At 46.5% G+C, this 15,378-nt stretch overlaps 1 protein-coding gene across 1 annotated transcript in view; it reads right to left on the bottom strand.

The window, feature by feature from the left end:
• ror1 (receptor tyrosine kinase-like orphan receptor 1) overlaps positions 1–15,378 on the bottom strand; it is a gene marked incomplete at its 3' end in the record, with an annotated part of 37,905 nt that overhangs the window by 7,896 nt on the left and 14,631 nt on the right. Inside the window, exons 3-6 of the mRNA XM_080008100.1 lie at positions 4,163–4,290; positions 2,489–2,806; positions 1,942–2,187; positions 1,344–1,558 (exon numbers count right to left, since the gene is read on the bottom strand). Coding sequence (XP_079864226.1) covers positions 1,344–1,558; positions 1,942–2,187; positions 2,489–2,806; positions 4,163–4,290 — 907 coding nt within the window. The remainder of the gene's footprint in view (positions 1–1,343; positions 1,559–1,941; positions 2,188–2,488; positions 2,807–4,162; positions 4,291–15,378) is intronic.

The following is a 15,378-nucleotide window of genomic DNA, read 5'->3' as shown; positions in this document are numbered from 1 at the left end:
ATCTGCTCCGGCGTGCACAGACAAACCGTCAAGATAAGCTCGCGAGTCATGCAGGCTCCAAGATAAACAAACATGATATGACTGAATCCCGGGAGAAACACGATACAGATCCTAAAAGTGAGCTATGCGCAGGCTGTCAGAAAAAAGGACCCGGTGCTTCGTGAGCCCCTTCAGGAGAGAGGAGGAGGAACAAAGTGAAGAGATGTCTAGGAAAAAAGATAGGGAGAGAGATCCGGGGGTATGAGCGATGGAAGGAGGATAGAGACGGACACAAAACTTTAGGTCAGAAATGTGAGATAGATGGAGTGGGCAGGGGTGGGAACAGAGGTGGTGAAAAGGATGTGGTGCGAGAGGAGATAGAAGAGAAAGGGGAAAGAGAAAAAACATCGGCCTCGTATGTTTGCTCGATTATAAGAGGAACTCCCCCCCGGGTTGGGAATCTTCAAAAGATCTCGAGAAATGCGCACACGGTCACACCCCAACTGAATGACACCAGCATGCTGTGAGGGAGCCTCTGACACACACAGGGTTGTGCCAGTGTTTTGACTCTTGCTGCAGTCTGCTTTAATGACTCAGAACCAAACAGAGCAAAAGAGCCCGCTTTGATTCACCACAGGAGAGTCCACAAAGCTCTGCGTGCGTGTGTGTATGTACAGTATGTGTATGTGTGTGTGCATGTGTGTGTATGAGTGTCAGCCTGTCTGTCTGGCAATATTGAGGCTATGCGCTGCACAGCGAGTGAGGAATCACAACGGCGGCCACTGAGAGGACGTCTGGCTGGGTTATTGGCCCCACATGTTCCCTGGCCTCAAAGAGAATAAGAGTGAGAGAGAGAGAGAGAGAGAGAGAGAGAGAATGAAGAACAGGAGATCAGGGAGATTGGGTCTGAGCAGATGTGACGGCTGGACGGCGGCTCAAGGAATTTAGCGGTGGCATATCGAACACTACGGCAAAGTGCGTCTTGGGGGCTGCAGAGTTTTCACTTTCACACTTCAGCAGAGGACCAGGCGGCAGCATCCCGGCCTCCCTGCAGCTACGTCAGCGCCGCCAATGTCAGGCCCTGATTTACTGGGGCTCTGGGATGCAGCGTGGAAACTGCATTAGTCACACCGCCTGCGTTTCCTCTGTGTCCGTCTAGCCCGCTCGCTTTCATTTTCCCTGTTACGCAGAGAATACACACACACACGTTCAGGTATAGGAGGTTTATAGAGTCATCTAGAAACAAAACTATAAAACCAGACTAGTCAGGGTTATGTTGATTTAAAACACCACAAAGGTGTGACCATCCAGGTGTCCCTTTAATGTTTTTTTTTGTCCTTTAAAACCCTGTGAGCAGCCCTCACCTTAGGCTTGTACGCAGTGGTGAGCATGGACATCTCAACGTTCTGCCCGCGGACCGGTTTGGGCTGGCGCGGGGTGGGCGGCCGCGGCGACTTCTGGTTGTTGCGGCAGATGCAGATGAAGAAGAAGAGCAGGGCGATGGCCAGCGGGATTGCCACACTGGGAACCAGGATGTACAGGATCTCCATGTTGCTGCCGCTGCTCTTCTCCTTGTGGTCTGGAGGGAGAATTGGAAAGATGGACAGACAGGAGGAGAACGGCAAATCATGACATAAGGGTTATTATGGTTGCCTGGGGAAGATGGAATGTTTTCCTTCATTTGATTTGCCGCTCCTATATTCTTTAAAGGTTGTAGTTGTCAATGTTAAAAGGCAAAGCTTTGTTTGATATATGGAACGTTTTAAGAAAAGATTTTGGTGGATTCAATTCAATTTTGATTGAAATGGAGAAACACATTTACAATATTAAACCTTTAAAAATGTAATGAAATAAAATATATAGTCACATGTAATGAAACTAAATTTAAAGAAAGCAGGCTATGCTCACTAATCCACCCATGCTCACTAATCCACCCAGCTCTGTACACTCCCAGCTTCTCACCGCAGACGGTGATGTCGCAGAGCTCCATGCGGACCCCCTCATCCAGGGTGAAGCACCAGGGCCCCTCGTGCTTGTTCCCCGGGTTGCGGCAGTAGGAGTGTCCCCCGTTGAGCTCTGGGTAGCGGACGGCCATGTAGCTGTGGCTGTGTGGGTACTGTGAGTTCCAGGGCTGACACTGGCGGCCCGACTTTGTCATGCTGACTGTACCTCGGTAGTCCGCCCCGGTGCTGTTGAAGCACTTGTGGTCTGGGAAGGAGAAGTATGGGGATAGTTATGAGGCCATAAAAAAAGTCATTTGCATTAGAGGTATATCATTATTTGATGACAGGCTAATAACCCCGTCGCAAACTGGTGTCCAAGACTAGGCGATGACTCAATCGACGGTTAAGATACATGCAAACTCATTGCGGTAGAAAGTTACATTTTGTCAGGGCCAAGGAACACTTTTCCCCTCAATGGAAGCAAACGTTTGCGATTTTGGCTCATCGATGGGGAAACGATTCCCTTTAAAAGGCAACTACAGTCTTCGCGGGAGAGTGTATCTTACTCTTGTTGATGGGCTCGGCCATGGGGATGCCGATCCTCAGACAGTTGACAGCTTCAGGGCTGTCGAAGGCGGCCAGCTCGTCGCAGTTGGGCAGCTTGAGCCTCTTTAGAATGATGGGGTTAGAGCGGGCGATGATGTATTCCGTTTTGCACAGGTCATTCTCCAGGATCTCGCACTCATCCTTGCACAGGTCGCGGGGCTTGTCCGACCCGGAGCTGCGGTCGCAGGTGGGGAAGGCAAAGTGGCAGAGGGAAGGGATGGCGAACTGGGAGCAGCGGTCCGACAGGTGGTTGGACGTCCCGATCATGGTGAAGGCGGCTAGGAATGAGGGGCGGAGGCGTGGCGTTAGAGGGATGCGGAAACCGACAGCACAAAGTTTGGCTAAATCAAAAAAATAAACAATAACTAATTAATAGTAGACATATCTGCTCATATCTGGCCATTGGAATCTCTACGCTCACAGGTTCAGAGGAGCAGCGGGTACATTAATGATGAGGCTTATAAAACGCATGATTCATAGCTTAACTTTCTTCTTATTGCAAACATATGCTCTCTTTCTGTCAATGATGAATGTGGCTTTGGTAGAGGAAGGGAGCCTATTAGTATGTGGATCACTGACAAAGTTAAGCAATTATGTGAATACTGCTAGGACACAGGGCGCTCGTTCAGAGATCATTTTAAAATTCAATAAAGTTGACATCAAATTGGGAGACCAGGCATATGATGACTGCATGTGAATGGTACATTTGGCGATGATTTACGCTTGCGCCGTACTCTCATTATGACCATAACCCGCCCATATATCTCAATTAGCACTTCTCCTTGATGTCCCAGATTGGAAACCTGGTTCATGCCCCTGAGTCCCCGAATTGGCCGCTGGTTAAAGTGCAGCGGAGGCAAAAGAGCTGACAGCTGCACGGATGTAATCAAAAGCATGGATGTTTTTTTTTTTTTTTTTCCTTCTCCGCAAGGCAATGTATGAGCACATTCGCACAAAAATAAAAGCGCACACACACACACACACACACACACACACACACACACACACACACACACACACACACACACACACACACACACTCTTAAGTTCAATAATGGTGAGTAAGACATGTGTTCTCGATAAGGGGGGGGTAGCCTGTACTTCTTTTGACCTCTGTAAAATATGCCATCAACTCCCTTTTAGGGGCTAATGACAAGTTATTGTGTATATTTTTATGATCGCTGTTCATAACCTTCGCTGAAAATGACAGGAACGCATGTGTGGCAGGGAGAGTGCAGCAATACAGTGAACCTCCACCAGTCCCCAAAATGTCAACACAGCCCGACAGTAAAGAAAAGTCACGTATGTTAGACTGCCCCAATCTGAGTACATTTCAACATCAATGCATCAACCAAACATGTGTTCACGAGATTTATCCAGCATTTATCTCCTTGACCTGGTGAAACTCTGTGTTACTGTGTGTGCTACTGTAATAATGTTCACAACATCTTATATTGCTTTTGAAATAAGTAAATGGCATCATTATTCAAAAGTGCTGTACTTACCTGTACTGTACCCATCTAACCACACACACACACACACACACACACACACACACACACACACACACACACACACACACACACACACACACACACACACACACACACACACACACACACACACACACACACCTGTGATCTGTGTCTCGATTTCCCCCTGCATCTGCAGCGAGTCCACAAAGATGCTGCGGTTTCCGATGAAGCGGGCGCACGCGATGCCACGGTACGGCTGGCAGAAGCCCTCCTCGTCAAAATCATCCCTGCAAAGTCCAGACACAGACGAAGGACAGGAAGAGTGAGAGGAGAGAGGGAAAGATGGAGAAGACAGAATGAGAGATAAGTTGTTTTCTGTTTCGCATGTGGGACAATAGGAAACTACATGAAGGAGATAGGACAGGAAATAAACGACGTAACTAAATGACTTTGTCGGCGCCGGTTCAAGATTAACTTCATATTACATCACTGCTTCACAGTTCCAGATTTATATTACATTAGTGGTTACAGTTTCCACAGTGGAAAAACATGCCAAAACATGGAGAGAGCGCAAAACCGACAGAACGCCAATTCCAGACCTGAGGTCCATGCACAAAGCGGCCACTAGAGGGCAGACAATAGAAAGAGTTGGGCTTCTTCAGTCATATTGCTGCTTCCAATACAGAGGGATTCCATTATTTGACTGTAGTTGAATTGTGCCCTCAACACACTCACAGAACTAACACACACACACTAAGAAATGTGTGCAAACATGCATGTCTAACCACACACACACACAAAGTGAAAGTAGTGTCCTAGAAAGCGAGAACGGCAACGTCATGCGTCACAGCCCTCTGCCCAGATAAACCACACTGGAAGCAAATGTTTGGCTGTGTATTCCGCCTTTATTCCCGTTTACGGTAGAGGCTTGCCATCAGGCGCTATAATGTGAACCACATGGCGAGCGAGGGGAGATAGAGGAAAAAAGAGGGAGAGGAGGGCGCCCTTTGTTGTGCAAATGACACATTAAGGGGTGAGAAAACAATCCTACACATGGGATTCTTCACAACGTCGCGACCTTTTCTTGCAGCGCGCTCTTGTTGCCCACTGTGTGTTGTTTTAACCACTCATTTCTTTCCTTACATCTATCTCTCCCTCTTTACTTCAGTAACACACACTCCTGAACACACTAACCTCATACGGACTAGCAGGCTATTTTCTCAATGTGAGATCAGTGTGTCATGGACGTTAAGCCGTGCCATATGGGGACTTCAGAACCAGGCACGACCACAATCTAAAAGGGGGGGGGGGGGGGCATGACATCATCATCTTCACACACACACACACACACACACACACACACACACACACACACACACACACTGTACACCCCCCTAGCAAAAAAAATAACCATATTGAGGCTATGGGCTGTTTATAGTGCGTCTTCACGCTAAACACACTGCTGCCCCACTGCGGTCCACACACTCCCCCTGAAAATGCAGGGGTCGTTAAAGTGCTAAAAAATATTAATTTGACGTTCCCTCCAATGATTTTCCTCCCCAAAGAGGTCGAACTTGCTTTACTAGGGTTGTTGAGAATGTTAATTAAAAACATCACTACTCAAAATCTTCGGAGCTGTGAGTGGAAATGAGGTCACACTGATGCATGTGACCGCGTGCGCACACACACACACACACAGGGTGTGAGCCTGGTGTGAGTGCAGGGTCATGTCGGTCACTCTCTGAGGAGTGTTAAGTGTCTGAGGGGGGCCAAGGTCAGCCCCGCACCCCCCTCCAACCTTTCAGTATGTGTGGACCTAAATGGCCTTTTTACACACACACACACACACACACACACACACACACACACACACACACACACACACACACACACACACACACACACACACACACACACACACACACACACACACACACACACACACACACACACACAGCAGTGGTCTGCATAGTACAGATTCCAGGGCACAAAGGTAACATTACATTTAAAGCTTTATAAAGGTCCGATTTTTCAATCTTGCTAATGTGCAATTTTCTAGAGAAATGTGGAGATTGGTAATTAAAAGCAATATTTGTGGTGTGTCTTAAAGGGGCCTTGCGCCCACTGGCCAAGCTGTGAACTCATAAAATGGTTTAATTTAGGTCTCCTAAGGATTAGTGGTGGTGGAAATTGGAAAAATGTCTTTGGTAAAGTTAACAATATACACACACACACACACACACACATACAGTACACAAGACAGACAGGTACATAGATGTTTTTTTTTTTTAAAGTCAACATTCATTTGAGTTCAACACGTTCTGGGGACATTTATAATGTGAAAATGAGGATAACAAGAGCTATAAACTGAGATACACACAGCAGATACACACACGTACACACATAGAATGAAAATACACATGAGTGTGTGCAGGCAGCTTAGGGGCTAGCTCCGCTACAAACTACGTCACAGCGGCATTGTGGACACGACAGACGATAGACGCGGCAACACACAGACTCACTCCCATCGCGAAGCCACACACAGACAACTAAATGACAAGGGAGAGCAGACAATCCACCACGATGTAGCCAGATCCCCGCGGGCAAATTACAACGTTGGCCGGTCTAAAAAGCCTCCCCCAAAACCACCTCGGCCTGAAATCACAGATTGCCCAGGAATTCTCTCTCTCCCGTCGTATTCTCTGTCCTGTCTGAGCAGACTTTGTGTTAAAAGCCGGGTTTAAAACAGCGGGCTTGAAATGTGCACTGAATGTTACAGAAGAATCTGTATCTCTCTGAAAACTGCATCAGAAACGTCTTTTAACACCCTCTATTAAACAGTCAGAGAGAGAGAGCGAGAGAGAGAGAGAGAAGAGACAGAGAAGACACTGGATGAAATTTGGAATGGAGCCTGTATCATGTATCTTAACGGGGACCGGAGAGATTTTTCCCAGAATCTTTCTTATGTGGTTGGTCGTAGTGTATGTGAGAGAGACAGCATCTATATCATTATATAGTCTGTGTATGTGTGCGTCCATCTGTATGTTAATGTAGTACTCTCTATGAGAGAGTGTGTGTGTGTGTGTGTGTGTGTGCGTGCATGCTATCCCGGGCAGGGTGAGTCCAGTGCGGTTGCTATTTGTGTAAACAGTGTGCGGCTCCTCAAGCCTTTTTTCATTTTACACACCAACGGCACAGGCCCTCCGTGTTTTATAATAGCTAATTACAAGGAGAGGCCTTTCCCCTCAAAGAGCCGATCTCTAATCCAAGCCCAAACAGGCCCCGCCACAGAACCCAAACATGGTGTTGAACACGTCGATTCTTTGTTAAAATAATGGAAAACCGTTTCTATTTACATTTTTTTTTTTTTCGTATAGTGAAGTAGCATACATCCCCACCAGGTTGGTGCTGATAGTACAACCACACATGGCAGCAGGCCTGTGCGGAGATCTTAAGAGGGGCAGGTGATGAAGGTTTAAAAAAAAAAAAAAAAAAAAAAAAAAAAAAAAAAAAAAAAAAAAAGGGACCACGGAACAAGATTTTAAAATACCAATGAGCCAACTGGCAATGAGACCAATGAGGACGCATTCAGAACGCATATGAATATCTTGAATATTCATATCTTGCCAAGAAAATAAATCCCCTAGTTGTCTGGACTTTCTCTTCTCCTTTTTCCTACCGGCAAAATAAAGTAATTTATTATGGAATATGCGACTCATTCAAACACTTTAGTTGCTCCGTTATTCTCCTGCTGTGATTATAAAAAATTATGTCGGGAAAGGAGTTGTCATCTTCCCCCCGCCCCGCTTAAACCACATTGTGGCGCCCGCTTAAGTATTCAGGGCCTCCTCACGCTCTCTGGGACTGGGTTGTGCTCCTCGGGGCCGTGCGTGTGTGTTGCTGCGCGGGCTCCTGACTTCCCTGGGGGCTGGGGGGTCTTCTATGGCTGTAGGGCGGGGTGCTTGGAGCTTTCCTACAGTCCTGAAGCGTCTATACAGCTGTGGGACGCAGGGCTGGTTGCGGGGCCTTTTCCACTGCTTGGATCGCTATGTTGTGGCTTTTGCATTTGTTGTTTTGTCTTTTTGCGTGTGTTTTCTTAAAATGCAGTGCATTGCGTTTTCAACGCCACAAACTCTTGTCATTCCTCTTGATGGTTAAAGAATGAATAAAAAGTTGCATTGCAGGTTGAGAAGTTGAACTCCACTTGCAGATTAACTCTGTACTAGATGCAAATGGAATACAAATACTGTGTTGTATGCCAAGCTTGCTGAAAGCACAGGTTAAAAAAATTTGGGCTTATATGATTCAATTTTATCCAAACTTGACAATTGATATTTGGATTAAAAAAAAACCAACTCTCTCTGGGAGAGAGGAGATCATTGGCACCCCCATTGGTACCCCCTTCCAACCATTAGACTAAAAGAGTGGTCTGTCGGGTTGACCCCTGTCGCCCTCCGAAAGCGCCTACAATGGGCACTTGAGCGTCAGACCATGGAGCAATGGAAGAAGGTGCCTGGTCTGATAAATCATTTTCTTTTGCATCATGTGGCCGGGTGCGTGTGCGTCCTTTACCCTGGGAAGTGAGAGTAACAGGACCCACTACGGCAAGCCGGCAGAGGCAGTGTGATGCTCTGGACAATGTTCTGCTGGGAAACCTTGGCATTCATGTGGATGTTACATTGACACATACCACTAACCTAAACATTGTTGCAGACCAAATACATCCCATCATGGCAAAGGTATTCCCTGATGGCAGCGGCCTCTTTCAGCAGGATAATGCACCAGTCACACTGCAAAAATTGTTCAGGGATGGTTTGAAGAACATGACAAAGTTCAAGGTGTTCAAGGCCTCCAAATTCCCCAGATCTCAATCTGATCGAGCGTCTGTGGGATGTGCCGGGACAACAAGCCTGATCCATGGGGGCCCCAACTCGCAACTTACAGGACTTAAAGGATCTGCTACTAACGTCTTGGTGCCAGATACCACAGGACACATTCAGAGGTCTTGTGGAGTCCATGCCTTGATGGGTCAGAGCTGTTTTGGCGGCAAGAAGAGGACCTATACAATATGAAGCAGGTGGTTTTAATGTCGTGGCTGATGGGTGTATAATACAGCTGTTTCCAACGAAATCTCGATGGCCATTTACGATTAAAAAAATAAAAAATAAATAAACGCCTGTTAAAAAGGGCGACGTGAAAATCAAGGGGCAAAGAGGCAGGTGCTTGGGCAGCCACTGCCATCCCCTCTGCACGTGCCTGCTTAGCAGAATAAGCTGTAAGGTGCCTTGCTAAAGAGCATTTATAAGCCAGATGTTGAGAAAATGGAGACAAAAGATGTTGATACAGGGGCTGCTTTAGTATACTCCTGTTTTACACTTACCACTGAGTGCACCAGTGAGTGTGCTGACAGCACAGAGTTAACCAATCTGAGGAGGTAATGGAGAGTTGGTACGGACTGTACGAGTTGAGGGGGATGAATATTGTCAAGCAAGACAAAGTTGATGTTCAATCAATTATTTCAAAGTATGACATTTATCAGAGCATGAAAGAATAATTATTTTCCTTTGTCACTATACTCACACACTGGGCATTCAACATGATTCAATCCATAACACAAATGAGGATCCATCTGTACACAGTGCTACCAAAATGTCAACGGCAGCTTCTAAAAACGTAGGATGCGTGGCCTACAGATATGTCAACACAGCATGCATTTTTTTGAATTCCCGAAAGCTCTGTCCTCTGGAAGCCCGTTTGACGGTCCCGGAGCTCCCCCATGGCGCCATTGTTTTATTGCTTTCAGTGCTGTCGACCAGGTCCAAACCTCATCCTTCCTGGCTGTCAATCCCCTCTCCCTCCTTCCCCTCTGCATGACCACCGCGTGACTCACAAGCCCCTTCAACCTTCATCACCACCTCCAGACATCAACCCTTCCCTCAATTCCTCCCTGTAATCCTCCCGGTCTTCCCTTTCTGTCCCTTATTGTACTCCAAGAAGTCCTCCTCGACATTTTCATTCCAATTAACAAAAATAAAAAACCTAATTAAGTTGAGCATTGATTGTAGCTATTTCATGGGTTCTGTCTTTTTTCCTGTTATTATTATGGTTGCTTGATAGGACAGGGGTAATCCAGAGAGCAAAAAGCATCAGTTTGTCAGTTTTCTGGCAGAGCCAGAGGTAACACATATTGGTGTACGCTTCCTGAGGCCTCCTAGCTGCCTTTGCCGGTTTCATCACCTTGCCTGATGCGTCTAATCCTCGGTGATGGATGTCTATCTACTTGCAGTTATAGAGAATGCATAAAGGCCTGTCAGTTGACGGCGCGGCCAATTGTGATGGCGTAGCACAGTGAGTGGGCTGCAGGCTGGAGATCACATCTGCGATTGTTAAAAGACATAAAAAAGAACTCAATGCTCTGAGTTTGTTGAGTGAAGCAATTACTGGCAAAGATTCCTCAGTGGGAAGACCTTGGGCACTGAAGTCCATCTTAAATATATCTTTATATGTCGTTCTTTTCATGCTAACTTTCAGCAGCTACACAAAAGACATAAAAAAAAAAAGTTTCAAATTGAACTGTACTCTCTCTTCTGACAGAGCTGAGAATTCCAAGTCCCTCTCCAAATCTGTGTTACCGATCATAGCGTTGGGGCGATCCCAAGTTCCCGTCGACAGGCCATAGGGTGGCAAGACGTGTGCGCTTTGGAGCCTGTGGTCAGAGGGATGTGAAACTCAACACCCTTTGCTGGGAGGAGGCGGCTGTTTGTGGTTGGTTTGAGGGCATCTAGGTAGGCCAGTTGGGTGGGGGTGGGGTTACTTGACACGTTGAATTTCAGGGCTTCGTCTTCCAGGAATGGAGACCCACTGGGCGCTGACTGAAGGAGGAGATGAGCCTGCGAGATGAGGCTGCGGCATGAGGTCACCGCCGGCCACCTCCCGATTCAAAAGATGACCCCGAGCGTCTGTGTTATACTTCTGACATTTGAATCTCGGTTTTTTATGAAACAAAATAACGTCTTGAACAGTTGACCCAAGTATATGATATGTGCATTAACTAACTAAGAAAACAATACCTGACTTAATTTAGGTACTGTTGGAAGAGGCTGGAACGTCATCTAAATGTGTGCGTGTTGAGGGCGTTGGTTAACATTGGAATTTGATGGAAGTATGTCAACAAAAGTAATTTCTGAGTCTCTAAAAGACCGTGTGCATGGATGTGTGTTTTTGTACGTCTGCGGTGTGAGGACGGCGACAGCGGCGCTCTGGAGAGAGGAATGGGTGGAGAGGATGAGGACATAAGTGGCTCTGCTCTCATCGAGAGATTGTGTTGGAAATTGGGCGGAAACCATGAAACTTATTTTGTCTGTTGTTCCATGTTCAATATGAAAAGAAAAGTCTGAAGTGAATTTTTTTTTTTCCCCATCCATCAAATTTGTCTTTCTGATTAATATGATAATTATTTAAAGGCCATATGAGCAGTTATGGAAAAGCAGTGCGCTATCCAGGTTTAAAGACTGCATTTCACATTGCCTCCAAGTGGCAATGTGCCACATGCTCTCTGCTGAGAGAAGGAGTGAGTGTAAATTATGAGTAAGTGTCAGCACGTAATTGTTGCTTTTATGGCCTGTATGGTGTAAATCACAGCATTGAATGTTGCCTGGAAGCAGACTGGGTAGAAAGATTTGAAAGGTTCGGCGTCAGTATCGAAAATATGCCAATATCCTCCCAAATGTTTCTGATTTGCGTATGAGGGTTATAAAAAAGCATGACCAAAGATCGCAGATCTGCAGAATGTCAATAACACCGCGCTCTATCTGTGCAGCGATGCAATCTGCCGGCCCATCCTAAATCTATCCTCTGGCCATCTGTGCGCGTCTCCAACGTTTGGGAAGACTTGCAGGGCGTACATGTGGACGCAGCGTTTATATGATCCCTGACACCGGGGAATGGCCGCTGGGGGCTGGGGTTGACTGGGGTCTCAGGCTTGCCGGTGGCCCGTGACCGCAGAGAGAGCGGGGGGCCAACTGAGGGGACTGCATTAGAACAGAATGGAGGAAAGAAACGGGCCCCTTATGGATACTCCCTGTTTACTACCACAGAGCCACTGCGACAATAGAGGCCTCTGTAAGATGGACCTGAGCGATAGAGAGAGAGAGAGAGAGGGCGAGAGAGGAACAGACCGAGGGAGGAAGAAGAGATGGATTCACATATCAGAGTCGAGAAGACTTCAAGGATAAGCTTCGTATCATTGTCAATTTTGTCGATTTATCGGTTTTTTACTTGATATTCCAAATGTCGAAATACCTGTTTAGGCAAGTCAACGTTGAGCATATCACTCATATCTAAAAGGAAGGCAGAAGTGAGTATAAACTCACTGAGATACATGTTGGACTCACATTCAAAGTTGGGACATGTGGGGAGTCTGCTTCACAGGGGAATTTGCAGCAAGAATCAAAACCTTGTCCACAACAGGCCAAAGCTCAACAGTGAAAAAACACAGAAGCTCTAATAATATGGTTTATAGGAAAATGCGGAGAAAGGCCTTTCGTCAAATCCCATCACTCCGTAGCATGACCTGTGAGTTGATGACATCACTTCCCCTCGGGGGAAGCGGCTCGTATCATGGATTCCTGGAGTTTTGTAGAGTGTTTGCTGTCAGTCAGCCAGGCGGCCAGTCAGCTAGCGAGCGAGCTAGCTAGCAGGGCAATATGTCAATCTAATATCTAAGATAAATCCGACCTTGTTTACAGACACGCACGTACAAATAAAGAGAGCCCAGGGGTCCAAACGTTTTAGCACCCCATTAACAAAACCAGTAAGGGTTAGTCAGAGGACGGCAGAAAGAGAGTAGCTGAAAAAGCAAACCATGGAAATAGAGTTGGTTTTGTTTTTGCCAATCACTGACCCGTCATGTGCACAGAGCACTACACCAAAAGGGGAAAAAGTGAAAGGAGGGAAAAAAAACCCAAAAACTAAACAAGTCCAAAAAACAAGAGAGAGAAAAAAAAAAGGAGTATGATAAAGTGAGAGAGAGGGAAACGGTGGTGAGAGAAAGCAAGAAAGGGAGAGAGGGAGGATCGGGAAGGCCCAACAAGGGACTGGAAACAGTTTGGAGAACAGAGCTTGGGGGGTAAGGGGGGGGGTTGTTGGGAGAGCTGGTTGAACAAACGTGTGTGTGGCATTGTGTGTGTGTGTGTGTGTGGTGTGTGGTGTGTGTGTGTGTGTGTGCGTTGCGTGTGCAGGTGTGCGTTCTTGCAGTTTGGTCTTCCGCCAGTCCATGCCAAAAAAGGCCTACATTTGATTCTGTAGTTCTCATCTGGCTCCACAGTTACAAACTAATAACATCATTCCTCTAACGTCCATGTCTCACACAAACCATCTCCTGTTATTGTGTGTGTGTGTGTTGTGTGTGTGTGTGTGTGTGTGTTTTTTTTTTTTAAGCCGTGGCTGTAAATTCACAGCAGATATTGTTCCACACAGAGACATTCAAGAAACATTGCGGAAATGTGGAAATATAGGGATAGGGGGCAAAACAGCTGACTATTAAATAAATCTGGATTCAATTCAGAATGTGCATGAGTCTATTGTGATGAGATGTAAAATGTGTGTGTAACTGTTAATGTGTGGGAGCGTGAGAGCACTTAAACCTACGTTGTATGTCTGTGCCTACCGTGGTCTACTGAGGGCCTCGTCCATGGGGATTTCTGAGAACGCGAAAAATGACTCAACACGCTGACTTAAGCATGCCAGGCCAGTGGGGGGCGATAGAACTTGATGTCAAACACAGAACAACACTGGGAGCGTGCGCATTGATGGGCTTCTTGGGAGAGGTGGATTGAGAACTACTTTGCGCAGTGTATTTTATACACTTTCTGCACAGCGGTGTGATGCTGTAGTAAACGACTTGTACACATGCAATTAAAGTTCAACCTAACTGTACTGGTTACATGTAAACACACCTGCAGTTCCACCACCGTTTGAAGGTTTTCTGGCGCACGCTCAACGTGTGAAACAAGAATAAATACACAGAAAACGGTGCTCTGAAAAATCTCCACCCCAGAAGGAGTTTTTTCAAAGGCTTCGTTTTCATTGACCTGAAATGTCGTTTTTGGTGTGGAGGGGAGGCCAAAATGCAGAGAAAATACTACGTCTTGAGAAATACCCATACTGTACACGTGTGGACGAGGCCTTAATATAGGAAGGGACCATCAAAAATGTGGTCAAATATGTGGTATTTTCCACTGGTGGGCATACTATGAAAAAGCATATGGTCTGTGAATTTATAGAAGGAGAAAATGTCTACAGTCCAAACAAGAGCGTTGGCTTCTGTGTATCATAAAACCTCAATGGCTACGGGCACCATCGACCAATCGTAACTAGAGGAAAAAAAAACATTAGTCGGAATATTAGTATGAATTGCTTCATTGAAATTTGATCCGCACCATTAAAAAAAATAACAAAAAATCCTACTGGAATACTAGTGGGGGGGGGCGCCACACACACACACACACACACACACACACACCACACACACACACACACACACACACACACAAACACACACACACACACTTTTTTTTGTTCCCAATAAAATTATGTTCTTGTTGTCATTTTGATTTTCCTGTAAAAAATTTCAATCCGGCCCATTATCGTTTCCATGAACTGGCTCAACGCTGTATGGAAAACAATAATTACAGGAAAAAGCAAGTAGAGCACAAAAGGGAAAAAACGAGAAGCGGGGGTGGGCTGTCAAGAACAAAGCTAGTCGGGGCTGGCAGTTTGGAAAGCCCCCCCCCACCACCACCCCACACCCACTCTCCTCTTCTGATTTACGACAACATAATTCCTAGATCACAGGTCGCGGTCTGAGCTCACAAAAGACAGACACTTGAGCGTTAGGACGGGGGAGGACACATGTTTTTTTTAGCCGTCAGACTACTGTATTGTACTTGAGGGAACAAGACCGCGCGGCTGCAAACAGGAGCGCCCGCTTCCCGAGAACAGCGGAAATTATGGGTGGTTTAGAGTGATTTGAAGTCGGCGGGGTGCATGCGTGGCGCATGCGTGGCGCGGGAAGGAAAAACACGCTGTTACAGGAGCACCACGAGGCGGGGGGGGGGGGGGGGGGGGGGGGGGGTGGGGGCATAAATAACCCCAGAGGGAGTGAAAGGCTCTCTCTGTACCCAAAATGAGAACCCAAAAACGCTGGGGAGGGGGCGCCAGACGTGGAGCGAGAAAGGGAGAATAAAAAAAAAAACCCAAAACATCCCGACCATGAGGGATCCATGGACCGTTGACGCTGCTGTCAGTAGAAGCTGAATCAGGGGTTTAGGTTGGGCGTTGGACAGAATATCGCGATTCCATTTGGTTTTCGACTT

The sequence above is a fragment of the Zeus faber genome, assembly GCF_960531495.2.
Source record: "Zeus faber genome assembly, chromosome: 1".
Lineage (NCBI taxonomy): Eukaryota > Metazoa > Chordata > Actinopteri > Zeiformes > Zeidae > Zeus > Zeus faber.
This window is presented reverse-complemented; position numbering and strand designations above follow the sequence as displayed.